Here is a 26,975-nt window from a genome sequence, read left to right as displayed (position 1 = left end):
GGGCATGTGTGTTTCTCTGTGTGTCGCGGGTTAAGCCTGACTCCTAATTCCCTCTCTTTAATCGGCTGTGTGATACTTTGCAAAGACAAAGAGGGCCATTGAAGGGGAGTTGGGGGAGGAGGGAAACAGGGCAATGAGGGAGCCTTACCCATAACTGCCTGGCCTGTAGCTTCCCCGGGATACAAAGGGACTCTCATACTCTCCGCACATAGACCCCGCAACCCCCACTAGCCACCCTCCTCCTCTCATCCCCCCCACTCACCCCATCCACTGAAAAAAACGTCTCTTTTCAGGTTGGAAGCTGTAATGGGATTAAAAAATTCCAATAGTTAAGGGAGTTAACCCGAAAGACGACGTATAAGTAGTTATTTATTAGTTCATTTTTGAGCAACAAACTGTCAAACAGGTGTCAGCCAGGAGCTGCAGACCCAGGAACATACAGTCGATGGGAGCCAGCAGCTCACCCTGTAAAAATGGATCAAACGCATTGTTTGTTGAGTGGGAGGGTTGTTTTTTGGTCTTGGTGTCTCCAAGCCATGCTAATATATCAAGGTCTGGCAGCAGCATAGGTCCTCATTCACCTAAATGGTGAGAGGCTGAGGAATTATGAGAACTCCATGGAACTTAGCACAAAGAGATGTTGCTGCAGGAAGTCGGACGGGTCAGAAGATCTGAAGAATTCAAGTAAGACACTATCTGGATCAATATAATTCACCATCCCAGGAATGATATTCTATTTAGTCCAGGTTCAGTGTGATCACAGGTTGAACGGGGAATAGTCAGAGCACAGCAGGTTGGAAAAAGACAGTAATATAATAAAAGAGTTATAAGAGAACCACAGAGAAAAGCAGATACATAAGACATAAGATAAGGTGGGGAATAATGTGCAAAGGAATAAGTCAGATAATATTAGCCGTACCCTAAACTGGGCTGACGACCTGATGGTGGCCTCGCTGTGGTTGGTGCTGGTGAGTGTCACATGGGCCGCCCCATCCACCCCATGAAAGTAGTGCAGCGTCACCCTGAGGCACCGTTTCCTCCAATCAAAAGACTCACAGAATAAAGCTGTTTTTTAGAAATTAATAGCATGACTGTGGCTACGCACAATTATAGATACCAGTACAAACTGGATTTTCCCCTGTGACGTTTAAATGCATGTGAGATAGATGATACACACCTCTTGGCTTTACTTTCATCACAGAAACACCAATTCATCAGTGGAAGTTGCTGAATATATAATCCATCCATGCATCCAACACAGGCCGGAGTGTCTCCGTGCAGCTTCTTCTAAAACAAAGCTGTCAATCCTCTGATTCTCACAAACGTTCTATCTTCCTGCATGGAGTGGCCTTCTTTCAGCCCGGGCAACAACCCGCTTTCCCTAAACAATACAGGGACTGTTTGGCTGCTTTGTGTGTATGTGTCTGTATGGGACAAGCAGGGGGGGAAGACAGAGAAAATCATGACAGTTTCAACATTTCACCTCTCTAACAGAGCTCCTGAACATGAAGTCAGGCGAGAATGTCAAGCTCCCATGCTAGTTCTCAATGACAGGGTGGAGAATACATGACATAAACCTCATTAAGTACAGCTTCTGATGAAACGGCTTCAACATGACGCCTCAGAAATCTGCCAAGAAATCTCACCTATGAAACTGATTTTTTTTTTAAGCACACATACTAACCTGCTTACTGGTTTAAGTTGGGGAGTTAACGGTCTAGCTGCCTTTAGATGTGCAAGTTTCTGTAAGTGAACTTCATAATATTCAGTTGGAAACATTGTCCGTCATCCTTCAGCAGACATGTTTGCCACACAATAGAAAGTTGCATTAGCCAAGTGGAAAAGTGGACATATGAGGATATCTACTCAAAACAACACCAATGAAATATGATTTACCAGTATCATGACAAACTGTGGGTTCAGGAAGCAACTAAGTAACTCTTTTGCAAGTCCTACGTTTAGCTGAACATCCAGCTTGCTGAGCTGCGAGTGGCTTAGTTGCATGATTGTACTGTGAAATCTCAGTGACGCAGATATTAACCCATAATATGACTCATTACAAACATCTCTAACAGTTCATAGTGTTACTATAAGTGTTATGAATGACACATTGTCATTTATACAAAAGAGTTTATTAATAACAATAAAACAGTTCTTTTACACTAATCACCTTTCTCCTTTAGAACAACACATGGAATAATAATAACACAGGATTATTTTGTAAAACAAAGTAAATGTTTGACTTATGTTACATTTCCCCCTTGTGGCTCTTAGTTATAATGCAGCTGTAAAAGAAGTACTTTAGATTTAAACTTGAGCGGTTTGGCATGAAAAACACAATGAGACTAAAAAAAAATCAGATCACAAAATCACAAACCTAAAAGCAATATGGAGTTTTGAAGGCATGTATCATGTATTCATATTTCACTCGAGTGACCTGTGGTGGATATTTGTCGATCGTGTCGATATTTGTTGAGGTATGAGCAGGTGGGTGATCCTTGCACCGAGTTGAGGAATCTTCTGAGTTTGTGTAGCTGACTAACCTGGTATGAGTGAGGGTGTCAACCAGCATGTACTGTTTTAATAGTGCAGACCCGACGAGTTGGTTAATCGGTTATGATGAGCTCGTCACAGCCCCAGTCCTCATAACTCCCATCAGGAAGGTACCTGCGGATGATGATGGGGATCTTTCTGCTTCTGTTGGATGGGGTCAAACACAATTTTCTGTCAGAGACTAAGATGTTCTATATACACTCTGTATCACAGAATATTGACCTACTCTTAAAATAATGACAGAAGGAAAACTACAAGATGCAGTCATGATATAATCTTATCAAGCATTACTGATGATACAATCTTTACAATTATCACTTACTTCAGCTCTTTCATAGCTATTTGCAAGGGGTCCGTTTCTCCCTCCAGCTCCACCATGACTGGAGCGCACATCCTGTTGGAAACAAGTCAGCGGATAGAAGGATACAGTACATGCTGAATTAATACATATAACTCATAAAGTTATGTCCGAACACAGACAACCTCCTACAACGCATTTAAGACTGGGTAACGGTTCTTATTACATTAAAAGGTCCCACATTAACAAACGTTGCTGTCAGAGAGGATCTATAGAGTTTTATAAGAATTTATAAGAATACATTGGTTCTGCTATTACTGGTCATTTAAAGGAGGGGGAGCTCATTGTTTCCTATCCACCAAGTTTTTAAATCCATGTTTCCCTAGAAATGTAATGGATGGTATCAATAGACTCAAATATCACAATATTTTAAACTAAATCTCAAAGTATAACATGACAAAACTTACCTGTGCTTCCAGAAAGAACAAACAAGGCATTTTTTTTAAATTCTATTTATTAATTGATGTATTGATGGCCGTCGGGATGTAACGATGATGTCAACGAATAGAATAAAACACTCACGCTATCTGGAGAGCTCGTGTCCCGAGCACTCTGGCTCGCTCGTACTTGGTCATGTACGCCGTTGTGATCCTCTTCTGGTTCGCCTGCTGCCCCTCTCCCGCGGGCAGGATCTGCACGTTCTCCCGGTCCTCCTGCACACGAGAGCAAACCGGTCTGGAATCAGCACATAGGCACCACGGCGGTGGAGCCAGCCGGCGATATTGTATTGGACAGCAAATAGCTTAACAGTTTACACACACGCTAAACGACAGCGAGGACAGACATGTATCTTATAATTAAACGGCGAACTTACATCTTCGGCGTTTTCCAGGTCATCTAATCCCTCATCCTCTTCGGCATCATCAAAGTCTCCGTCGTCGAAGCTAAAAAAATGACATAAAAACAGTTTCCACAAAGACCACAGAACCAGAATACCGGTAAGTTTATAATGGACAGCTAGCTAACAGGCTAAACGTTAGTTAGCTATAACGTTAACATTAGCCCACGTTGTATTATGTTATACTGTAGTAAACACATCCTCATATCGCGCTAGCATGTCAACGCTGTGTGTCGGTACTTACTTATCTTCGTTGTCGGACATGTTTTATTTTGAAGCTTGTTTATCCTCCCTGTGAATCCCTACTAATACAAATGTTCAGAAACACTTTGTTGTCAACATGGACCCACATGAACGTTAAGAACACTCCACTTCCGGTAGCTTGGTCCGTTGGGAAATATTCCGGGTGCGACAGAGGCACGTTTATTTTTCCGTTCCGTTTGTCTTGTAATTTAATAAAAAGTGTTTAGAAAAAGGTTGGATATTTTTGAGTACAGCCCAGGAGTCACGAGACACAAATCATAAAGGACATCTCTCCATAAAGTAAGATGATATCTAGGATACAGTTAATGCATTACTATTTGTAGATTTCTCAGCTCTGTCCTCCAGTGTTTCTAACTTAAACCTTAACATTAGAGCAAAAACACAGACACCGACAATGTAAATAGCACGGTTAATGTTCTTATTCATCAATTCAATACAAGTTTGAGTGTAACTGAGTGTAAAAAGTTGTTCAAACATAAAATATACAATTATCCACAGAGAAGCATACAATTTTCAATACAAATGTATTGCATACTTCAACTAATACAAGTATGTAATAAAATAAATAAATCATTGTAAAACAGGTGATATGACAAGTTAAGAAACATGGAGGATGTACATTGACAACACTGAAACATTTGCACAAAGAGAATATTTATGCTACCGAGCTGCTCTTCAGCATAAAAAGAACATTCATATTGTGATCATATTCCACTGTCATCATATTCATCATCTCAAAGTATGAGTTTGTTTTCCGTTTCTGCAGTACAGAGGAAAATACTTCAGCTCTTCTTGTCCATGGAGCCTTTGTTGCTCTCAGCTTTATGATTCAGCATCTTAAACATTTTCATGGGCTTGAACTTTCCTTTTGACTTCTTTAGCTCTTTAAGTCCTTCTTTCTGCAACTCTGTGGAGAGATAACCCCGTTAGGTGCAGTAAAACACGAGTCAGTGGTTTCAACATTTTGCATCCAGGAGTTTTTTATCGAGCATTAATGTGTTTGAGACAATATATCTATATCTTCTCCACAAGCAGAGAGGAGAATAATACATGGGCAGGAAAAGACACACAACACTGTAAAAAAAGGGGGGCTTTTTCATATTAAAAGTTGTCTTACCTTTGTTCTTCATCATGGCTTCCAAATGCATATCTTCTTCTCTTTCCCTAAAAAACAAAGTTGCATTTATATATTTCAACATTGAAATCGGTGAATGTGATAGTCCCATATTATTATTATTATTTTTTTTTTTAAATCAGCACCTCTGCCTGTCCTGATCCAAGCTGCTGACGATCTGGTTCCTCTGCTCGATGATGGCGACCAGCTCATCCATCAGCTGCTGCTCTCGACCTCGATCGTCCTGACACCAATCACTCACTGAAGGTGAAGACAGCGGCGTGTGACGTTTAAGAAAATGCATCGCATCCCACACATTTAGGGATCTTTAGCCAGGGAGGTTCATCTCACAGAACTGGTCAATTTAAATCTCTGGATTTGTTAGAAATATGATCATTTATATAGTATATGTATGATTTTAATTGTGAAGCCCTTTAAACCCACATCAGAAACATGTATTGATAATTGAGATAAATAATAAATATTATTGTTGAATACGTTAGCTGGAAAAATGTGCTAAGGGATGCACATATTAAGACACTTACGTGGTTTATTAAGGAGACATCTGAGTTCATACTCCACATCTGCCTGTCTCTCCTCCAACTTCTGCTGCTTTGCCCTGGGAAAAAGCACAACCCAAAATGTCCATGAAATTCCAGAAACCTGCCATCACAAAACTCACGAAACATTTTTGATGCAGACCAAACTGCAGTGGAAATGAAAAATGGTGGCACATGCTGTGCAACTCATTAGCATTAGCTGGCGTAGTCTACTTACAGATGAACCAACTCTGTATCTCTGCACATCAGGACATGTCTCTCATGGATAAGAGAGAACCACGCCATTAGCATTTGTTCCTCGTCCTCATCTAAAATAACAAAAGAACGGGTCATTGAAACAAACATGCAAACATCCCCATTACACAGTTAGCATTTAAACACTGTGTTCACAAAAAGTGGTTTCGTTCCAGCCAGTGAATCCTTTTTTGTACCATTCTTGTTGCGTCTCAGAATCCCCTCCAGTTCAACTCCTCTTTGTTCCAGCGCCTCCAGATGCTGATCCAGTTCTCTCATCTCCGCTTGCAGGTCTTCTGTGGACACATGTTTGTCCGTCTGCACCTGTCAAGCAACACACAAGTCTCAGTAATATATTTCTGCAAAAAAAAGTCATGAAGAAACCCAATTCTTAATTAACACCACAAGAATTTAAACACAATCCCTAACGACTGAACCTCGAGATTCAGAGTTCTAAGATGATCGATGTGATCTTTCTATTCAGTTTAGTATTTTGCTTTTTTGTTAGAATGTGTTAATATGTATTTTGAACACTAATTCTATCAGTATAAACATGTTTGATGTGTTTGTTCTAAATCCAGCCAATGTACCTTCCTCTTGATGAGTGGGAAGCCATGTCCGGGAGCAGGGGCCCGTGTAGACGGGAGGGCCTGGAAGGTCTGGGATTTGGGCATTGCAGGTTTTCGATCAAAGGGATTCTCTTTGCAGGCCGACTAGAAATAGGAAGAAAATGTTGTTTAACTTGTGGTTCTGAATCTCTGACTGCAGAAGAAATGTCATTATTAACAGGTAGCCATTATCTCTTGTCATACCTTACTTTTACATGACATGACCTGATCGGACTCGCTTCCCTCCGTCAAGTCAAAATGCAAAAGGGAACTTTGAGAGCAGGCGGATGTGATAGCTGGAACAGACAGACTCCTGGGTAAAATGTGGCCAGCTGGTTCACTTGATGCTCCCACATTATCATCATCATCATCAGGTGGAGATTTAATGGCAGCATCACTTAAACAAACCGCAGCCTCCATGTGTCCTGATTTATTGGTCAGACCGCCACCGCTCCCTGAATGGATAGCTGCCGCTAAATGTTTAGTTTGGTCTGCAGACTCAGGCTGAGCGTCCTCGTCTTCCTCCTCTGCAAATGGATTGGGAGGAGGCACTCTGGGTCTGTACCATGACCTCCGCTGGTTAGATTGTTTGGATCGGGGAGTTGGTACTGGAGCTGGAGCGGGAGGAAGTTGTGTCCAGGGTCCGGGATGGACGATGGTCATCCATGGATGGTTGGTTTGGGTTTTAGGGCTACTTCTGGTTGGGCTGGTGCTATAAGAGGAGAGACAAGTGAGATAGAACCGTTATTTTTATTGTTATTATTATTATTATTATTGTTATTATTATTGTCAATACATAATACATTTGTATACAGAGGATTACAAAAGGCATGATAGAAAGTAGACTCTTTCTGTCCACTCACATGTGAGATGAGTTTGGTGAACTTTCATTTTGGTGGGATGAACTGGCTGTGTAGAGAAAAACAAAATGTTTTATTCACTCAGTCATGAAAGAGAAGAACACATCGACACACATACACAAAGGGAACTGAGCAAATATAAATAATAATAATAAAATATTAAAAAATAATAAAATAATACAGAGCCTGTTTACCTGCAGCGGGGGAGCTGCTCACGGGCTGGGCAGCTTTGGTCCTGGGTGCAGGAACAGGGACCGCAGAAGAGTCCAACATTCGCCTGGGTGCTGGGACTGGACGACTACTTCCTTCTAGCACACACGCTGAAGAGAGATCAGAGGGCTCTGGAGTCGCTGTTGCTTCCTGCTGTATCTCACTTTCTGCCAGAACGGCTGCAGTTCCAGCTTTTCCAGCTCCTGCGACTTCAACACAGGGCGGAGGAAGACGAGGAGGCGCTGGCTTCTTTACCACACACTTCAGTCCAACACTTGAGTCTCTGCCTTTCAGCTCTCTGCTCCTCTCCTGCCTTTCTCTCGCCTCCGTCTGTGGTGTTTGTGAAACCAGTCTGTCCCGTGACTCTGTTGTTTTAGTGTAATGAGGGACGCTGGAGACGGCCAATCCTCCCAGAGACAAATAACCTGCCTGAAATGGACATTTGTTCCGATTCTCAGTAGATCCTACTTGCTGATCGAGGTCAACATGAGTACTTATACTGTCCGTTGTGTGGTGAGTGCAGACCAAAGAGCCGTCATCGCTTCCCTGTGTGTAAGACCCCGGTAAAAGAGTGCTGTGGCAGAGTTTGCACCTGAAAGACAAAAGTAAAATGTGCTGTTATGCAAGAGAAACTGAAAAAAAGTCCCATAATTTACCTGCCTAATGTCTGAATAACTCACATGTACTATAATCCAAACACTGAAGAAAATCCTTTGACGATTTAAAACAAAAAGCAACCAAAAAACAACAAGTTTTCTTCTGGTGCTGTATGGCTGTGATCGATCCAGACACAGAATTAAAAAAGTTGCTGTTACCTTGTGAATTGTGCTGTTACCTGAAACAGCTGCGATGGTAGACCTTCCCGTCAGTCAAATGTCTCTGTATTAGGTGGACAGGCTTAAAACACACATTACACGCGGCGTGGGACCTTGTGTTGGACAAACGGACCTCTCTGCTGGTTTCCAGATCAGTCAGGCTCTGAAAAAGAGAAGAGAAACCAGCAACTGAGACTGATAGGTCAAAGCAACTGTGAGGAAAAAAACAGGTGTGTTCACATTGCGAATATACATAAAATTACCTTCAGGGGTTTCAAACCATCAGGGGTCTTACTCTTCAGGAAGTTGTTTAAAGTAGGGATGTGTGACGACCTCAAACTGGCAAGACCTGCTGTAAAGTCAAGAATAGACGTAGACGTGTTGTCTGCAAGTAGCTACGAACAAAAACATCCGATCTATGAACCAGAAAGGAGAGCTTATACTCAGCACACCGTAGGACTTTCTGTTGAAGAAGTAGTAGTACTGGGAGAGGTAGGTGATGACGCTCAAACAATCAGGCACCTTGGTGGAAACCATGTCCTTCGGGTCCAGCAAGGCAGAGATGCCCAGCTTACTCTCTGCAATCTCAAAAGCCTACAGGCAAGATAAACAGAGAATGAAGGTAGAAGACTGTAAAAACAGACTTTTGTGTTAATAAAAAGGTAAATAAATGCCAATCACAGCGTTGAGAGACATCTGCTTGTATTGTGGCGTACGAAGATAGATGGAAATGACTCACCAGCTTGTTATTTTGATAAACATTATCTTTGGAGAGGGAGCGGAAATCTCTGGAGCAAGGTGAGGAAAATTAAGAGATTGATTAACTGATGAGGAAAAGACAAAACCAGAAAACAAAACAAAGCAGTTTCCTATTGGCTAAAGAATCACTGCCACCAGCAAAATTAAGTCCAAGATCGGCGGTTCAATTAAGATGATTTCAGTTGCATGTAAAAAGGTAAAACACCTCATCCTATTAAAGTGGATAAGAAAAGGTTAAGAAAAGGTTAAGCAGAGAGACAGAGAGAGATTAAGCTGAAGAGCAGATTAGTCCTGCAGACACAGGTCCTGCTCTGCTCCAGATTACACAGCAAATCTGAACACATGACGACAAATCCATCTCAACACAGGACCCCAAAACTCAGACAAGGACAAACAATGTGTTCACAATGTCAGAAATGTCCTTTCCATGCAGATCAGACCGTTGAAGACGTCACGCAGGATGCTGACTGGTCTACTTACATCAGGTCAGGTCGGTGCTTGTGGATGATGGCACAGAAGGCGAGTCCATCTCTGAACGAGGTCGACATGTTGTTTATTTGCACGTCGGGGTAACTGGCGCATGTGACGCGGCACCACTCCCGCACAGCCTGCGGCGACGCCATCTCCTGCGTGAGACTTGACATGTGAGCCGGCGGAACATGTCGCTTCGTCGGTGGAGAGGAGATCAAAGTAACCGCGGTACGCTTGCCTTTGAGGAGGAAACAGGAAACGAGCGTGTACTTGTACTACCCATGCGACTACCGCTTTTTGTTTTGCAGAAAACTTGCGGGCGAACTTGTGCGTCGAGTTAGTGAAAGTACAGGAAGGAAGTGAGGTATCCCTCGTAACGTTGTCAAATAAAAAGTAGTCCGCACATTAAAGCTAAAAGCACTTAACCTTGCTTCAGTGTTTCCAGCCACAATCAACGGGTTCCCTCACTCACAATGTCAAGTTTCACAACCACCACCAACGACCTTCTGAGAGGCGAACTGTCGTTAACAACAGACGTCAGGTTGATCCAAGACTCCTGGTCGATTTAATAACACAAGATCATTCAGAACATTTAAAAAGAAGAAATCCCGTTACTTGCTGTAATCCGTCTTGTTGTGCGCCACAGTCAGTGAAATGAACAATAACTGTCGCTAGAGGGAGACACCGAGCTGCTTCTTCTCTGTAAGGGGAGGGGAGGTGTCTATTCACTGCGTGGCAGCCAAATACATAAACATATCTTGTTTATTAGACACACTTATCAATGTCAATACTTATTCTTTGTTTTTGCTTTGGTCAACGAATAGATCTTCTGATGTATAAAAAAACATACAAGCAAAATAAAAAGACATTTAATTAATCTTTAGGGAACTTTATTGGAACTGTGTTGCTATTTCGTGATGTTTGGATAATTCATCCACGTGTCATTTGAGAAATATTTTTAAGTGTCAGTAAAGTTATAGAAAAGTTATTTCCAGTCAAACAAGTTATTCAGAGTCCAAAAGGCGTGCTTTAATTTTGAAGGAATTTTACTCCGGTACTTGTTTCTTCGCGTGATGCGGCTCTCTGGTCATAGAAATTAATTTGCTAGATTTTTTATTTGTATTTCCTCTTACCTTTCACACACACGAATTAATAACAAACACAACAATTTGTGACTTAAATGCAATATTTTTTTATCATGGCTGCTGGCTAAAATAATTAGTATGAACATTATGACAACAGTGGTAAAAAGGGGGGAAAAGAACAATGTCATATCAGTAATTGTGCTTACCAAAAAAGTGTTCTTAATTTTGCATATTAATAAACAAATACGACAAAGTGTTTACACCCTGTGTATATGTATGGAGGCCCCATGGCCTTGCTTAACGGTAGTCTGGTGTTTCTTCTTTAGGCCCATTTCACCTATTTCTTACCATGAGTAACAGCGAATTGAGTGTGTGGTGTAACTGTGTCACGGCAGGTAGTTCTCAGGACACAAGTAGGAGAGCGTTGTGATTGTTTGTACTGACGGTTATCGAGAAAGGTGCCAGCAGCAACGCCACAGGCCAACCTGTCTCTTCTATGCTCTCTAGTTCTGTGCCTCTTCCTGCCTTGACGTGCTCGTGCGTCCCTCGCGAGACCGACGCATGACATAAATCTCGCAGTGATGGCCGCGCCGCCCGATACGGAGAGTTTGGAGTCTCGTATCAGTGAGTGTTTTAAACATATTCTACCGAGCGTGTGTTGCCCGGAGAGCCGGACACTCGCACGTCGTTGTCCGCGAGTGGTTGTGTGTGAGATGACAGCCGATCGCGGCGGCGCGTGTCCCGGCAGAGGGGACTGGCAACCCGCCGCCACATCCAGGAGGCTAGCTGCTAGCTCCGGAGCTGCTGTGCCTGCCAGCTGTCAACACACAATACAGCCCGGCGTAGCTTTAGCTTGGCGGCTCGATAGCTCGGCTAGTTGGTGGGCGATGCGATCCCGGTGGAGGTATTTTTAGTCGCGGAGGTTAGATCGTGATTACGGCAAAGCTGTGGCCTCCTAAGAAAGTTCTAGACGAGACGGTGATACAGGGCGACTACCGACAGCGAGCTAGCTGACGTGACACTCGTGTTAGCACCTGCTCTGTATATCTGTCTGCACGGTGACATGCTCTCGTTATGTGACACACACACAATTCATGTTTAGATGCTGGCATCAAGCCTTCTTGGGTGCTTAGGTGAAGTATTTTTGTAGTGAAAAGCTTAAACATTTGCACTCAACAATTATGTAATTTGGGAGGATGAATATTGATGCTCTCGTTCAATTTAATATGAAATTGCATGTTAATAACACGCACTCATTTGACAGTAAAAACAGTAAAATAATACAAACAAGAAAAATATTGCAATATGTTGTGCAATCAACCCTAAACTTTAACCCTCGTGTAAGCTGGAACTGCTTTTTGTTGTGGTGTCCGAGTGCAGAAACAATGACTGAACAGGTTACATAATTTTATAGTAATTTAACCTGTAACACAATGACACTGTGAATATCAATCATAAGGAAGAAACGCCACAGCACCATCTCTGTTGTCTGACATCCCATTTGCTAAAACATTTCAGACAGAGCCACGAACCCACTGAACAGAGACACCGACTGGAGCAGCATCCATGCCTTCTGTGACCAGCTCAACGATGACTTGGAGGGGTAAGAGGACGTTGTTTGTGCTGCATGTCTTCATTTTGCTCTGCTTGATGCTGCACTCATTATGGGCTTAATCTGATTTAGTAATACTTGTGTTACAGACCTCAGCTGGCCACCAGGCTCCTGGCCCACAAGATCCAGTCTCCCCAGGAGTGGGAGGCCATGCAGGCCCTGCTGGTGAGTTCAGATCTCAACCAGGAACTGTTAGTCAGATTGTCTGTCTCAGTACTGATGATCATGGGTTTCAGTCATCAGTTTTTCCGAATCCACTAAGACTCTACTAATTTTCTATCCAGTTTATTATATGGGATTACATTCATTAGTTAGTGGGTCATTTTAATGCTATGTCATTGACTTTCTTGCACAGGTTCTGGAGACGTGTATGAAAAACTGTGGGAAAAGGTTTCACAGTGAAGTGGGAAAGTTTCGTTTTCTCAATGAACTTATCAAAGTAGTTTCTCCAAAGGTAAGAATCCCCAAGTGTCTTCTCTGAGTGCATCTATATATTTTCAGTTTAAAAAAAACAAACACGTCCGATGTATGTAAATTCCTCAGTTGTTGTCTTCTTTCCCCCACTCAGTACCTGGGCTCACGGTCACCAGAGCCAGTAAAAAAGAAGGTTTTGGAGTTGATCTTTAGCTGGACTTTAGGATTACCTGATGAGGCCAAGATCTCAGATGCCTACCAGATGCTGAAGAAACAAGGTACGGCCATCAGATGAATGAGAATGATAGAAAGCAAATTCTTTACAGGGTAATAATGACTACAGAAACTCATGTACTGTTTGTAAATCAGGTATTATTAAACAAGACCCAGAGCTGCCACCTGACAAACTACTGAACCTTCCTCCACCCAGACCCAAGAATGCCATTTTTGAGGATGAGGAGAAGTCAAAGGTAAGGACTTCTTTGTTGATAACAGCTATTTGAAAAGATGCAACATGAGAAACGTTTTAACCGCTGCACATGGTTGCGCTCGCCTCCCTTTTGGGATTTATGAATCCTGCTCACTGATTTTTCACCATGGGAACTCTGGCTGTCTGCTTTGTTAGATGTTGTCTCGCCTGTTGAATAGCTCCCACCCTGAGGACCTAAAAGCTGCCAACAAACTCATCAAGGAAATGGTCCAAGAGGTAAACCTGTTTTCTTATTATTTTAGTGCTGCAGATGTAGTTTTGTGTGTGCGTTTAAATAAAAAATAGTTAATTACCAGAGGGCTGCATTCAGGGCAACAACTTTAACTGAATGAGGTCGGTTGCTTTGGAGGATTTGTGTGTCACTGTCAATAATCCTGATTTCAGGGTAATATGAGCTGCTCTTTGCTCTCCCTAGACTTTACTAAATGCTCCTCTGTGACCTCTGTTTGTGGTCACACCCTGCTATGTGTTGTTTGTGAATGAATCTGTTTGTCTGTTGCAGGATCAGAAGCGAGCAGAGAAGGTGTCAAAGCGGCTGAACGCTATTCAGGAAGTGAAGGAGAGCGTTAGTCTGCTGACTCAGCTTCTGCAGGACTATGACAGCACTGCGGACAATCAGCGCAACGCTGAACTCATACAGGTGAACCCAAAGATGCTTTAAATCAAGAGTTAGTCAGCAATGGATAAAACACCTGGGTGGACATGCTGATCTGAAGATGGTGTGTGTGTTTGACATAGTGTGTTTTGTGTGATCAGGACCTTTACCAGCGCTGTGAGAAAATGAGACCTACACTGTTCAGATTGGCAAGCGACACGGAGGACAACGACGACGCTCTCGGTGAGCATCATTTTTAGTCATCTGCCATTAAAAATCATGGCAAGAATGAATAAATCCTCCCTGTATGTTTCCTGCATAAATGTTTCTAGCTCCATTAGTTGTCATCAGGCAGAGCAAAAGACAGTTAATTTGCTCCTTTTATCTTCGGTCTTAGAGGCCTCCAACAGGACACTGAACTGCCTTTCCTGCCTGATAAGAACACCAAAGATACGTCTATGATCGTTGAGAGATAATCATTGAAAGCTGATGCAAATCATTGTTAGTTACATCAATATTACAGAACTGCGTATTGCTCTTTTACCGTCTGTTTCCTGCAGAAATTCTTGATTTCCAGAACTGACATTTTCTTCTCTGGAGTCATTTGCATTTCATTGTAAAAATGTTTTTAAAAAATACCATCCGTGGCCATGAATACAGATTATCAACTAGCCTTGATAATAAGACTTGGCTTATTGGAGAAAGTTTGCATTTAGAATGCTTTTTCACATTATCCCTTCACTTAACCTCAAAAGATGCTTGCATATGACATATTATTTGGTGCTCTGATCCAGTTTATAAAGCAACTACGCTCTAGTTCACCTTCTGCCCAGCAGCAGAGAATCACTTAACTTTTTTTCTTATGCATTTCCACAGCTGAGATTCTGCAGGCCAACGACAGCCTGACCCAGGTTATCAACCAGTACAAACAGCAGGTGAAGGGGGAGATAGTAAATGGCAACAACACATTAAACACCCAGAAGCAAACAGGTGGGTGAAGAATCCAGTGCAGAAATACATGAATTATAGAATCATGACTTATTAATAGATTGGTTTTAGAGTGATCGGTTTACAAACATGTTTAATGTTTATATTCAAAAGGAGGGACGGCACTGCTGGATCTGTCGGGGTTGGACACATCACCACAGTCTCCTCCGTCCTTCCCAGAGTTCCCCACTCCAACAGACAGCCTCAACGCCCCCTTGCAAGAGATGGGGATCAGTCTCCTGGACGATGAGCTCATGTCACTCGGTAACAGCATGTCATTGGACACCACACACCAATAAGTTGTATGCAGGATATCCATTGGGATTGTGATTGGTTCTCTAGGAGATGAAACCCTTTCCTAAAGAGTTTGCCACTCTTTGTGCACCCTACAGGTTTAAGTGAAGGAACACACACCTCCAACCCTCCGTCACAGCCTGAGGACTCCACAGCCTGGGACTCCTTTCAGGTGAGCTGGAACATGCACAACTTTGTTTTACAATTCATAGTTCTTTTGTGAATTAATTTTGGGTTTCACCACTTTAATTCTTGTTTTGTGCTCATAAGCTTTTTGGTCATTCAGCATAAAAAGGACTGACTAAAGAAATCTTAGTCAACTAAGACAGCAACGGCCATTTAGTTGACTAAGTGTGGGCATTTATACCACAATTTTTCTCACACATACTCACTTTCTACTTCCAGTCCTCCGACAGCATAGATGCAGACATTCCAGCAGCATCGAGTGTCCTCCTGAGCCCGGACCCACCCTCCCACTCTCAGCCCCTCTCGTCTGGCTCCACACCTGGGAACTCGGCCCTGGATGAGCTGGACCTGCTGGGAAAGACACTGATTCAGCAGTCTCTGCCTCCAGAGGGCCTGCAGGTCAAATGGTATTTAACGAACACCATCCTAACACTGTGACATTTCTGCGGCAAATAGTCACAAATTGGACCCATTAGTCTAAGTTTGAAATGTTTTCCTGATTGGTCTGCTTTAAGGGACAAGCAGCAGATCAAACCAACTCTGAGAGATCTCCAGAGCAAGTCTGGGTGCAACATCACCCCGAACCCCATCCCAACCTTCGCCGCTGAACATCCCACCCCTCTCAACTCTCACCCCGGCCTTGCAGCGTCGTTGCTGGATATGTCTTCGAGTCACACTGAGAGTCCGTCTGCAGGCGTCACCCTGACTGATGTTTTTGTACCGCTAGAATCCATAAAGCCCAGTAAGTGAACGTAACGGCTTCATGCTTCTGCCCACCTGGAAGTACAGATGTATGATATGCTCTCCTTTCTCTTAACAGGTAGTCTGTTACCTGTGACCGTGTTTGATGGACACAGTCTGCGAGTCCTCTTTCACTTTGCCCGCGACTCGCCTCCTTCTCGTCCCGATGTGCTGGTGGTGATCATCTCCATGTTGTCATCTGCTCCTGTCCCCGTCAGCAACATAAACTTCCAGACCACGGCTCCAAAGGTCAGCAGTAGGAAACGCCTCCCATTTGATACAGTCTACTAGATCAATCTCGATAAGAGCTGTTCACATACCAGGTTCAACTTGTAAGGACAATTTTACATAACCACTGCAGCTCATTTACCGTGTCCGTTGACTGTTTGTTTTGTTGTTTACCAACTGCAGTCTATGGCAGTGAAGCTTCAGCCCCCGTCAGGAACGGAGCTCCCAGCTTTCAATCCCATCCTCCCCCCTGCTGCTGTCACACAGATCCTGCTGCTGGCAAACCGAAACAAGGTCAACCAAAACTCTTCTTGCCTATCTAGACTATCTAGGTCTCTTAAAATAAACCACTAAGCTACCTTTCTGTGTGTAAACTGGACAAAAATGCTACTTTAATTGTTTTATTGCCACTGATCAAGTAAACTGTAGAAGTCAGACTGCAGTGGCTGTGATGGTTATCCCTGTTGTATCTCTGAGTAGTTCAAGGCTGTTAGCTCTCTGGACGTTTAACAAGAATTGTGTGCATGTGTGTTTCAGGAGAAAGTGCAGCTGCAGTACAGATTAACCTTCACCATGGGAGAGCAGGAGCACAGTGAGAGCGGCAGTCTAGAACAGTTTCCTCCTCCAGAGACGTGGGGGAACCTATAGCATTTAAACACAACCACCACCTGACAGACTCTCTGATTCAGACTCCGCTTCCTTCCTAAACCAACTCTCCAACTCAACACTCTGCATATGCCCATCCTCCTTATGTAACGCATTGTATTTTCATTGATTGGTATTGATTACTTTCCTTGGATTACACTCATGCTCAGTCAGTGTAGTGTGTGTGTGTATGCTTTGCAGATCTAGTCTGCTGTATGTGGCTGCTTTAAAGCAAACCTGCAACATGCTACCCTCGGCTGTTGCATTCTTGTCATATTGTTTTCAACAGACTACGTCGACTGTGCACATTTTTGGTGTGCGTTTTGTTTTACACAAAGTCAATCTGCTTCACTTAGCGATTGTGTTTCTCTTCACATCTGCATGCTCTTCCAACATGAGGACATGACGCTTGCAAGATGCACTACACCGAGGGAGAAAGGACGTACGTGCATTACATAGACACAGCTCACCTTAGTTTGTAAAACTACACTTAATCAATGTTTTGTGGCGTGTATTTTGCGATGAGTGAATATCGTTCAGTGTTTCTGAACGACTGAGTCCACTTTTTGATTTGCACAGAGATTGATTTTTTTGATTGTATTGTTTTCCTGTCTTTTCCTCATTGTGTAAAGAACATCAGTTGTGTATCATCTGCCATATGTGCCTATTTTGCAGTTCTAACATTATTTAACATGTAGTGTTTGGATGGATTTGTTTTTCTCTCTCATCTGTTACACATCAGTCATATTGGGTTTGCCTGAGATGCAGATCAGCTACATTAAATTCATAATATATTCAAAGCATTTCCTCTAGGGTATAAGTTATGTTTTTACTAACATTTTCTTTCGCTTGTAATTTAAGATCATATGTCAGCATTTTGGGGTAAGACACATCACGCAAATTGAGATGAACCCAAGTGCTCTGAGCACAGTGTTTGTCTCAAACAGGTTCAGCTAGTTCAACAGTGCATGTCAGCCACGCTGAAAACCTCCTCCTCCTCACAGGCTCTCAATCACATTCCGCTGCATTAATATCCAATAAGACTGCGTTGTAAATACCAATGATGGCAGTCCTGTTATGTAAAGTTGACTTGTGTAAAAGCATAACACTGGTAAAATACTCCAAATGGGTAATAAAAGTTGTTTTTTTTTCTTGGTGACTTGAAGGCTTGTTCTTTTGTGTGGTGACTTTAGTTTCTCATCTGGTCACATGAAAACTCCACGATAGAATAAAGATGGCTACCGTCGGCCTCCATGATGTTAGTGTCAAGGATTTACGGATAACAGGATACATTGAAGATCTTTATTAAATTGTAAAAATCAACTTTTTTTGCTAAGAAAATCTCAAGTGCTGCAAAGACTTGTCCACACCAATGATTAACTGAATAAGGTACTTGGACTTGTGAAAGAAAAGCTCATATAAGCATGCAACTATTACTGCTGCCATCGCTATGACGAGCCCCTGCAGAGTTGCCTCTATAAGGCCATATCTATATAACTAAACTATCAAGATCATTTTCAAAGGAAAACAATCCCTGTATGAAAACAGTTTTGAACCTTTATTGGGTTCAAGCAACGCCAGAATCTCCATATTTCAAATTGATCCCGTGGCTTGCAAACTCCCAAACACAAAAATATAGATTGAACCTAAAACAGAAACAAGCCTATATACAATAATTAACTTCAGCACCTACCTTTGATACAACTCAAGGGGAAGTCAGATACTACAAATCCTTTGTTCTGGATCACAATACAAAAACAGCACGTCAGTACAAATGACCCAGACGAGTTTCTGTCTAAATAACTAATTCTAATTAATTTCCACTCAAAAGAGAAAGTTAAATAAAAACACATTGACTACTTAAAATAAACTAGGCACCAGTCTCAATAATTTGATGTTGAAGAAATGAAGAATTTTAAAAGCACACTGCACTGATGAGTTGCAATCCAAACAAACTTATTTGAAATGAAAAGATGTTACAGTGGTCAGTGCCTGTGTGACTGGGTGTGGTGTGGAGTGTGTGACTGATGCTCAGATCACATTACTTTCTGCCTGATGGAAGGGGTGGCGTTGGAGGAGCAAACTGGAATGGCGAGTGGCCCATCAGGCCCATCATAGGCTGGGGAGGGATGAACTTCTTGGCCATAAGAGGCTGGGGGCCCGATGAAGTAGTTTGGGCCTGCCCCACTCCACCGCCCCCCGACCCAGAGCCGCCCCTGGAGCTGCTGTACTGACTGCTGCTGCTGTTACTCTGGTACTGGTCATACGAGCTGGAGGTGGATCCACGGCTGCGTCCTACGTCCCTGCTGCTGCGATCTCTGCAAGAGGAGGAAGATGAGGAGGAGCGTTCTCCGTCCCGGCTGCTTCCTCTGCGGCTATCTCGGCCATGGCTGCTGCTGCTGCCACGGCCGTCCTTGGCGCTGCTGCCTCCACCCACAGAACGCATTCGCCTGTCACACTCGTCCTGGTACATCAGGTTGGGATTGTTGGAACTGGAGCTGCCACGAAAACGAGGGCGGCCACCTGGAGATAAAAATAGACGAAGGAAGAGAGAGGGAGACAAACGCTATGTTGGCCCATCAGACGAGCAACTACACCTCAAACATAGTCATGTGTATTTTCATGTTTGGTTAAACTGTTTAATCCCATCTTTCACAATATCCTCATACAAAAGACATTAACACAAATACTACAAATATCCAAGAAGTCAAAATGGATTCATCTTTGTGGCAATATCTCAGCAGCTAAATTATTTAGTCACCAACAATGTGTATAATAATCTAATCCTCACCTCCTCCACGTCCAGCATCAACCAGCTGCAGCAGTTTGGGATTGATGGCCTGTCGGGCCTCCTCCAGCACCCGGATCAGCTCACGTGCCTGACGGAGGTTCCCTGGAGTGAAGAAGGTGTAGGCAGTGCCTTTGTTGGTGCTGCGGGCCGTGCGACCAATGCGATGGATGTAGTCCTCTGATGAGTTGGGATAGTCATAATTGATGACAAACTTGACATCCTCCACATCTTGAGGGAGTAGTAGTTGAGAAGGTGTGGTGTGATCGGATCAGTTAAGGGATGGAAAAGACAAAAACACAAGTCAGAAAATAAATCTAACGCTGGTTAAGAAATGTTATCCATTCCTTAATTATAGCATAACTTGTTTTTGGAAGTGGCAACATTCAGACAGACAATACCAACAAGACCCATCATCCTCTGAAAGCTTACACCCACTTACCTGTTAAATGGTAAACTATTTGTACAATGCACAATGAGAAAATGTATGTACTTACCATGCCAATTACACAACAGGGCTCACTTATGTAAAGTGATAGTAAAATAGTGTACTTGTACACATGCAAATAAGTTATGTGCAGCCAAAGCTACAGATAAACTGCACTAAGTGATGAATGGCTTACAGTGATATATTTAAGAATTTGGACAATAATAATTTCTTTTAGAGAAAAAAATTGGCTCAAAACAAATTAGAGGTCTGTTTCTCATTAGTTTTCAGTGAAAAACACTGCTGATAATATTGGAAAAACATATCTTGCTTTGGAAGCAAAATGATAAAGGCTGGCAGGGGACAAATGGGAAAGGGGGGTTGAGGTCCAGTACTTACCCTGTATCAGAGATTTAGTGATGGCTTATAAAGCGACCCCTCTGCCCCCCTACCCATCACCAGTCCAGGGAGGTCTGCAGGGGTAGGAGGAGAGCACACAGGACAAAAGCAGTCCCTTCTCTCCCACCTCACCACTCCTCCACAACACTCCCAAAGCTGGAACCTGTCTGGGCCAGAGCCCCAGCTGGACTGGGCTGGGATGCAATCCTACTCTAGTCCTACTCTTCATGTCACCCAGCCCTTTGACCTGGAGACATTACAGCTGCTTCTAGCCTGTGGTGATGGAGGAAAGGCCTGGTCTTATCATAGGACCTTAAGTCCTAGAGAAGACTTACTCTGCCATTTACTACATTAATGGGTGGCAATGACAAATAACTTCTCATTGCGATGTAGATTGGTGAAAGTGGTAGATTCTCTTAGAGGCTTTGGTGGTCTTTGATTGGTGTGCTTGTTCCAAATGCCTCCAAGGTCACTTCCAATGGCAGTGATATCAACAAGCCCAGCTTTTCAAGTTTAGTAACAAGAAACAGACACTAAGGGGAAGCCATGTGGATGTTTTCTGCGAGTGGGCTCTGCCAGGGAATTTGAGTCCTGACAGTTTGCACTAGTCCTTCTGGAGGGATTTAGCAAGTCATCAAGAGTGGGTGAGTAATTCCCAGACTGGTGGTCTGGTATGATGTATACAAAGAAAAACATCCAAACTGATATAGACAGACAGGAGTTGAAACTAGGACACCGAGTCGATTAGGGAATAGGGGGCAAAGGGACATGGGTCGGCCATGGTTTAAAGAAAAGAACAAGAAGGTAATAGAAGACCAGGACAGTGGGTTGTGAGGTAAAAAGAGGTAGAGTAAAGATGAGCGAGAGAAAGAAGGGAACATCTACAGAAATTAGCAATAGAGGGAGAAAAGTGAGAAAACGACAGCAGGAAAAAGAGAGGGGATGTGTGAGAGAGGAAGAGAAAGAGAGTAAAAGGAAGGACAGAAAGGCGGAGTGAAAGGCAGGGAAGTATATTATAGAGAGGTGACTCCTCCAGGCCAGGACTCCTGCCAGCCAGGACCAGACATGACGTCCGCAGAGGGAGAGGCCGGCCGGCACAGCCAGTGGTGGGGGGTGTCAGGGGCTGGCATCAGGGGGCAGTTCAGAGGGGAGCCTCCAGCATAGCAGTCCATGCCCGGCTTTTGCTGCTTTCCACCCTCACTTCCTGGCAGTTGTCTCTTTCTCTGTCTTCTTGTAACGCACCACTGTATCTCAGCTGCACAAAACTAAAGTACAAACTGTCCTATCAAACTGTATATTCTATAGGACCAATTTGGGTAAATATTTTGCTGTCCAAAGATGGTTATTGGGAATGGAAACGTATCTCCTCAAGGACTGTCAGGAAAAGTATTCTTAATCCATGTCAGAATAAATACATGGATACTGAAAACTTTGTTAAAAAAAAGTCTCTTATGTCTGAGGTTCGGTGTTAATTTAATCAGCAAATGGTGCAGTGAGTCACTGTGATGATGGCATGGCTGAGGGGAGCCCACCCTCCTTCATACCCCCCTCTTCGCCCTCTCACCTGACAGCCGCCCCCGACCCTAGGATCAAATTTGGAAGCCCAGCAGCACCCTCTGCTCGCCCCCCCCTGTCGCCCAGGCAGCCAGTGTCCTGGAAGGGGGGAGAGTTTTGTTTGTGGGCTCTGTTCTAGGTTTTCAGCGGAGATGGCTGTGTCTGGGACTGATTAATCAGGCCGTCTCTCTCCCCAAGTCAGCTTTCGATTTGTCATGCCTAGGTCCGGCTGCAGGCTCCCGAGGGCCTGTGTGCTTCTAGTTGCCGGAGGAGAGACTTGGAAACAAAAAAACAAAGAAAAAATGAAAAGAAAACAAATGAACATAGAATTAGGTTAAAGGTCGATTGCCATCCTGTAAGGGGCTGCTTCACTAGTCTCACCCCTTACATCTTCACACTTTATTCAACATCATTCCTATGTTCAGTCTTTTTCTCTTATATTCAATAGAATAGGCAAAGTGGCTTAAATCTTCAGATGCAACCATGCTTCAAATATGATATACTTCTTAGATACACACTTTATCTAAGAAGCATCATATGATCTTTGAAAGAAAAGACAATCTGTATGTGTTTGTAGTTGACTTTTGATCTTAAATCTACAGTAAATAAACATGCAGTGAAAAGCCTGGTCATTATATAATGACCATTGTTATTAAAAAATGGTCTTATATCTTGTATGTGTACCATATTAGTCTTTCGTTATACTGAGGAAATTATTTGCTTTGCACTTGAGCACACAGGACGTACCCAAACCACGCGAGGCCACGTCAGTAGCGATGAGGACGGGAGCTTTGCCGCTACGGAACTCTGCAACAAAGAATATATGATCAGGAGCTGAACGTCACCTTGAAAGAGAAAACAGGAAAGATAAACAATGCTAATATATGTTTGTTGTACCCGCTAACACCCAGTCTCTCTCTGGCTGGCTCTTGTCACCATGAATACACATCGCTGGCCACCTAGATAACAGACAAGCAAGCTGTCACATAAATGACCTTGTACATTCTTAATCCCCAGAAGGGAATACCTGCCTTTCTGTTCCCTCAAAGTTCTGCATCAGATACAGGAAGTGATGAATGTGGTCATGCCCGAGATCTTGCACCATAAAAATTAAGAACCCTATTCAATTGCTATTATATATTATTACTATTATTATTATTATAACTCACCCATCACGTCTCATCCTGCGTGTAAGGTCATCACATCGTTTCTTGGTCTCCACGAAGATGATGGTCTTGTTCTCTTTCTCAGCCATGATCTCCTCCATCAGCTGGATCAGCCTGAGGAAGGAAAACAAAAAATTCAATGATCAGATTTATAATATATTCACAAGTTATATATGTGTGAACTGTAAACCACCATACTCATCGCTTCAAAATCATTAAATTGAGTATTAAATGGGACGGGCATCAAGAGAGTAAGAAGCAAGACGAATAAAGCAAGGAATATTACAAACAGGGCCGGCCCGTGGCATAGGCCGTATAGGCAAATGCTAAGGGCGCCGTCCATCGGGGGGCGCCACGCCAGTGCCACAAATGGTAAAAAAAAAAAAAAAAAAAAAAAAGTTGGTACAAGAAATAATCCCACGTTAATTAAAATGCAAAGCAAAGCGTATTTAATAGAAATAATATTTGTAACAACATTACAACCCCCCCCCCCCCCCCTCCCATGCACGGTGCGCCCCCTCCCTTCCCGTAGCCTATCATGATTCTTTTTGGACGTCATCACCACATCAAAAAATCAACACAAGATGTCAAAACGGCCAAAACTGTCCGGTGCCCAGGGAAGAAAAAAAAGAAAAGAAGAGGAGGAGAAACAAGAAAAAAACAGAGGTAACGTTATATGAAATTATTTATCTGTTACAGATAGACACCTGGCTTTTTAGCATTAGGATAACGTTACATGATTCGCTAATTGCTAATCAATAAATAGCTAACATTAGTTGACTGTTTTAACGTCAGTTAATATTGTGGAGGGGGCTAAGTTGTTATGGAAAGTAATAATGTAACGTTAGGTAATTACAGTACTCCCACCTTACATTCCTCAGGGACATTTGTATTAGATCTTTTAAGCAGGTGTTTACATTTGTTTACATTTTTATTGCCTTCTGGTTAGCTAACATTTGGCAACCATGTGTTTTGTTCCATGTTTTCTATGGTTGCCATGTCAACCATGTGTTTTGTTCTGTGTTTTTTTTTTACAGTTGCCATGGCAACAATGTGTTTTGTTCCGTGTTTTTTTTACAGTTGCCATGGCAACCATGTGTTTTGTTACATGTTTTCTATGGTTGCCATGGCAACCATGTGTTTCGTTACATGGTTTTGATCTTTGAAAGGGTGTACTTGCATTATTAGTTTCTTGTGAGTATATACACTACACTGCCGATGCAAGGGGGGCGCCACCTAAAATCTTGCCTAGGGCTCCAGATTGGTTAGGGCCGGGCCTGATTACAAAGGAAGAAGGTCCGAAAATACAAACAAGCAGAAAGAGAAAGATCTGCTATGTGGCCAGCCTCTTACTTGTTGTCCTTCTCACTCTCCATACAGACATCAACTATCTGAAGGATGTTGTGGTTGGCACTGAGTTCTAGCGCTCCAACATTGACTTGGACATAGTCTTTCAGAAAGTCCTCTGCTAGCTGCCGAACCTCTTTAGGCCAGGTAGCACTCCACATCAGGGTCTGTCTGTCCGGCTGAGCAAAGAGCACACCAAATAAACAAAAACAACTGCTTCTTCTAGCAAAAACATTAAAAAAAACATGACATGTAAGCTATCAAAGTTGAAAATGATCTGCTGCTAAATTATCTTTACCCTGATCTGGTCCACAATCTTGCGAATCTGTGGTTCAAAACCCATATCCAGCATGCGGTCAGCTTCATCCAGAACCAAGTATGTGCAGCGTCGCAGGTTGGTTTTTCCAGCCTCAAGGAAGTCAATCAGACGACCTGGAGTGGCAATGCAGATCTCAACACCTAGGAGACAAGATTACAGTAATATAATGTGGATTTTAATAGGAAACAATTGTTTAAGCTGACTAAGACGGTCACAAAAAAATGTAAGTAATGTACCACAAAACTGTTAATCCAAACAGCAAATACTCCTTACCTCTCTCCAGGTCTCTGATTTGAGGCCCCTTGGGAGCACCCCCATAGACACAAGTGCTTTTGATGCGGGATGACTTTCCGTAGTCATATGCCACCTGCTGGACCTGCTGCGCCAGTTCTCTTGTGGGGGCCAGGACCAAGCACTGCAGAGCACACACAACACCATGACGATCCACTATTCAGGGGATGAGACCCTTTAATATTGTGCTAAGACCACATATAAATCATTCTTGTCAACTCAAAGCAGACTACTCAGTGATTAGCGTAGTGCTTCTCTCTTCACGTACAATGGGTCCATCGCCACGCTCCAAGTAGGGCTGATGATTAATGTGCACAATGGAAGGCAGGAGGTACTGAAGAAACAAAAAGGGGGAGAGGTCTGTGGATTATGCAACTGTATGTTATGCATTAATCTTTGCGAGTACAGTTAAATGGAGATAACTACCGATAAGGTCTTGCCAGAGCCGGTCTGTGCAATGCCCACCATGTCTCTCCCACTCAGGGCCAGAGGGAAACCTTGTGCCTGAATGGCTGTGGGCTCCTTGAAATTCTGCTGCATCAGTACATCGATTACATATTCTAGAAGTAGAGGCAGAAAACAACGATTCTGGTTATTTCTGTAACATCAGATTTAGTTTGATAGTTGCTGTATAGTTCCACATTTCTGCATGTGCTTACGGGGAAACTGTGCCTGATGGAAGTTGATAACAGGCTTTGGGCAGCCTGAACCTCGAACAGTTATTTCTTTCTTCCTGCAATACTCTTCAACATCATACTGAAAGCACAAGAGTATGTCAAACCAACAGACTAAATACCAGTGTGCAGCATTCAAAATTAATTGAAACAAAAGTTTAAATTGGAGAAAGGGATCATAACACCAGACTGTGACATACCTGGCTCATTCGCTGCACTTCTGAATGTTCACTGTAAAAGTTCTTCTCAAATTTGGGGAGCTCATCCAGGTCCCATCTCTTCTTTCGTAAACGGTCGCCGGGGTTCCCAAACTTTCTACCCGGTGGTGGGCCACCTCTGCTGGACCCGAAACGAGGGCTGCTGCAACAAATGCGACACACACACACATTGTGTAGCTAGCTTTGCGGCACTTTCCCTTTTCTCGAATATTAGCATTGTTATAGCAACAGACGTGTCAAAGCCTTTCATAATGCTAACGTGTTGCGCTGCCGTTGACGTTAGCTTACCCTCTGTCACGGCCTCGGTCTCTGTCTCCGTGCGAAACTCTCATTTTGAGGACACACTGAAAGGTGAAGCCGCTTTACAAAATGCCTTTTGTCGGTAAAAGTAGCTAAATTTCGCGTATCGGTTAACGATAAAGTTACCGTTTCAGGCCTTGCTTGAAAACCACCGTAAATATATACGACGCGCCCGTTATTTCAGCCAAGTGCTAACGTTTAACGTTAACTCGGGGAGCTGCACGGAGGAGAAACTGCCGCTTTCTCGGAGGCTTGATGAAAAGTCAAATATCACCAAGTCTTGCTTTTTTTTGGTTTTTGTATGATTTAGACTAGGGTCGAATTGACAAAATAACAGACGCAGTAAGCAGCACGGCTATGTTGTTGTTAGCATAGCGCACGCGCAGGTAACGGGCGGACGCTGCACTGATTGGCTGGCTGCTTGGACAGCCCCGCCCCCCAAGTATGACTGACAACCTCAGTCCTCAGTGTCCTCCTCTTTTACTTATCTGCTGTCAATCACCTGTCCAGTGTTAAAATTATATATATATATATTTTATATATATATATATATATATATATATATATATAT

General features: G+C 43.1%; 4 protein-coding genes across 8 annotated transcripts; 1 reads left to right on the top strand and 3 right to left on the bottom strand.

The window, feature by feature from the left end:
- Positions 1-2,110: 2,110 nt before the first annotated feature.
- polr2f (RNA polymerase II, I and III subunit F) lies at positions 2,111-4,154 on the bottom strand. Its single transcript, XM_084037551.1, has 5 exons — positions 3,994-4,154; positions 3,726-3,795; positions 3,434-3,564; positions 2,876-2,947; positions 2,111-2,697 (listed from the first exon to the last, which is right to left on the bottom strand). The coding sequence occupies exons 1-5, from the start codon at positions 4,011-4,013 to the stop codon at positions 2,607-2,609; spliced, it is 384 nt and encodes a 127-aa protein (XP_083893677.1). The 5' UTR covers positions 4,014-4,154; the 3' UTR covers positions 2,111-2,606.
- Positions 4,155-4,408: 254 nt separating this feature from the next.
- On the bottom strand, positions 4,409-10,299 carry LOC311031288 (MICAL-like protein 1). 2 transcript variants are annotated; one of them, XM_084037502.1, is made up of 15 exons: positions 9,654-10,299; positions 9,154-9,202; positions 8,867-9,008; positions 8,678-8,766; positions 8,435-8,577; positions 7,584-8,191; positions 7,393-7,438; positions 6,734-7,241; positions 6,512-6,634; positions 6,119-6,245; positions 5,905-5,995; positions 5,673-5,746; positions 5,274-5,388; positions 5,131-5,177; positions 4,409-4,920 (listed from the first exon to the last, which is right to left on the bottom strand). In XM_084037502.1, exons 1-15 carry the CDS (start codon positions 9,815-9,817, stop codon positions 4,796-4,798), a joined length of 2,451 nt encoding a protein of 816 aa, XP_083893628.1. In that variant the 5' UTR covers positions 9,818-10,299; the 3' UTR covers positions 4,409-4,795. The 2 variants fall into 2 exon arrangements, with proteins under 2 accessions (XP_083893628.1, XP_083893629.1); XM_084037503.1 differs by lacking the exon at positions 9,154-9,202.
- A 972-nt stretch (positions 10,300-11,271) lies between these two features.
- LOC311031291 (ADP-ribosylation factor-binding protein GGA1-like) lies at positions 11,272-18,086 on the top strand. Of its 2 annotated transcripts, none has more exons than XM_084037508.1 (17): positions 11,272-11,353; positions 12,248-12,332; positions 12,431-12,506; positions 12,697-12,795; positions 12,910-13,033; positions 13,125-13,225; positions 13,381-13,461; positions 13,748-13,885; positions 14,002-14,083; positions 14,717-14,830; positions 14,942-15,091; positions 15,220-15,293; positions 15,527-15,714; positions 15,823-16,049; positions 16,128-16,304; positions 16,460-16,570; positions 16,814-18,086. In XM_084037508.1, the coding sequence occupies exons 1-17, from the start codon at positions 11,311-11,313 to the stop codon at positions 16,870-16,872; spliced, it is 1,929 nt and encodes a 642-aa protein (XP_083893634.1). In that variant the 5' UTR covers positions 11,272-11,310; the 3' UTR covers positions 16,873-18,086. The 2 variants fall into 2 exon arrangements, with proteins under 2 accessions (XP_083893634.1, XP_083893633.1); XM_084037507.1 differs by having other exon boundaries at positions 11,275-11,353; positions 16,128-16,297.
- A 150-nt stretch (positions 18,087-18,236) lies between these two features.
- LOC311031292 (putative ATP-dependent RNA helicase DDX17) lies at positions 18,237-26,758 on the bottom strand. Of its 3 annotated transcripts, none has more exons than XM_084037511.1 (13): positions 26,393-26,758; positions 26,087-26,246; positions 25,872-25,968; positions 25,678-25,772; positions 25,481-25,546; positions 25,195-25,336; positions 24,901-25,061; positions 24,609-24,781; positions 23,259-23,369; positions 22,987-23,048; positions 22,837-22,896; positions 19,713-19,940; positions 18,237-19,444 (listed from the first exon to the last, which is right to left on the bottom strand). In XM_084037511.1, the coding sequence occupies exons 1-13, from the start codon at positions 26,434-26,436 to the stop codon at positions 18,963-18,965; spliced, it is 1,881 nt and encodes a 626-aa protein (XP_083893637.1). In that variant the 5' UTR covers positions 26,437-26,758; the 3' UTR covers positions 18,237-18,962. The 3 variants fall into 3 exon arrangements, with proteins under 3 accessions (XP_083893637.1, XP_083893636.1, XP_083893635.1); XM_084037510.1 differs by having other exon boundaries at positions 18,238-19,444; positions 25,639-25,772; positions 26,087-26,243; positions 26,393-26,757; XM_084037509.1 differs by having other exon boundaries at positions 18,238-19,444; positions 25,639-25,772; positions 26,393-26,756.
- Between the last annotated feature and the right edge of the window lie 217 nt (positions 26,759-26,975).

Source organism: Eutrigla gurnardus (genome assembly GCF_963514095.1).
Source record: "Eutrigla gurnardus genome assembly, chromosome: 20".
NCBI classification, from domain to species: domain Eukaryota; kingdom Metazoa; phylum Chordata; class Actinopteri; order Perciformes; family Triglidae; genus Eutrigla; species Eutrigla gurnardus.
The sequence above is the reverse complement of the archived record's forward strand: the minus strand, read 5'-3'. Positions and strand labels throughout refer to the sequence as shown.

What these genes read in the sequence shown, in the direction of transcription:
- polr2f (XM_084037551.1), bottom strand. Translation starts at nt 4,013, where the DNA reads ATGTCCGACAACGAAGATAA. An exon ending in ACCTGGAAAACGCCGAAGAT is followed by an intron (nt 3,565 to 3,725) that starts GTAAGTTCGCCG and finishes TCTCGTGTGCAG; the next exon opens with GAGGACCGGGAGAACGTGCA. An exon ending in ATAGCTATGAAAGAGCTGAA is followed by an intron (nt 2,698 to 2,875) that starts GTAAGTGATAAT and finishes CCCATCCAACAG; the next exon opens with AAGCAGAAAGATCCCCATCA.
- LOC311031288 (XM_084037502.1), bottom strand. Translation starts at nt 9,817, where the DNA reads ATGTCAAGTCTCACGCAGGAGATGGCGTCGCCGCAGGCTGTGCGGGAG. An exon ending in CTTCAACAGAAAGTCCTACG is followed by an intron (nt 8,767 to 8,866) that starts GTGTGCTGAGTA and finishes TTGACTTTACAG; the next exon opens with CAGGTCTTGCCAGTTTGAGG. An exon ending in AGCCATGATGAAGAACAAAG is followed by an intron (nt 4,921 to 5,130) that starts GTAAGACAACTT and finishes ATCTCTCCACAG; the next exon opens with AGTTGCAGAAAGAAGGACTT.
- LOC311031291 (XM_084037507.1), top strand. Translation starts at nt 11,311, where the DNA reads ATGGCCGCGCCGCCCGATACGGAGAGTTTGGAGTCTCGTATCA. An exon ending in CTCAACGATGACTTGGAGGG is followed by an intron (nt 12,333 to 12,430) that starts GTAAGAGGACGT and finishes CTTGTGTTACAG; the next exon opens with ACCTCAGCTGGCCACCAGGC. An exon ending in CGATGAGCTCATGTCACTCG is followed by an intron (nt 15,092 to 15,219) that starts GTAACAGCATGT and finishes TGCACCCTACAG; the next exon opens with GTTTAAGTGAAGGAACACAC.
- LOC311031292 (XM_084037509.1), bottom strand. Translation starts at nt 26,436, where the DNA reads ATGAGAGTTTCGCACGGAGACAGAGACCGAGGCCGTGACAGAGG. An exon ending in GCTCTGGCAAGACCTTATCG is followed by an intron (nt 25,547 to 25,638) that starts GTAGTTATCTCC and finishes TTGTTTCTTCAG; the next exon opens with TACCTCCTGCCTTCCATTGT. An exon ending in TGATGCTGGACGTGGAGGAG is followed by an intron (nt 19,445 to 19,712) that starts GTGAGGATTAGA and finishes TTTTATCTCCAG; the next exon opens with GTGGCCGCCCTCGTTTTCGT.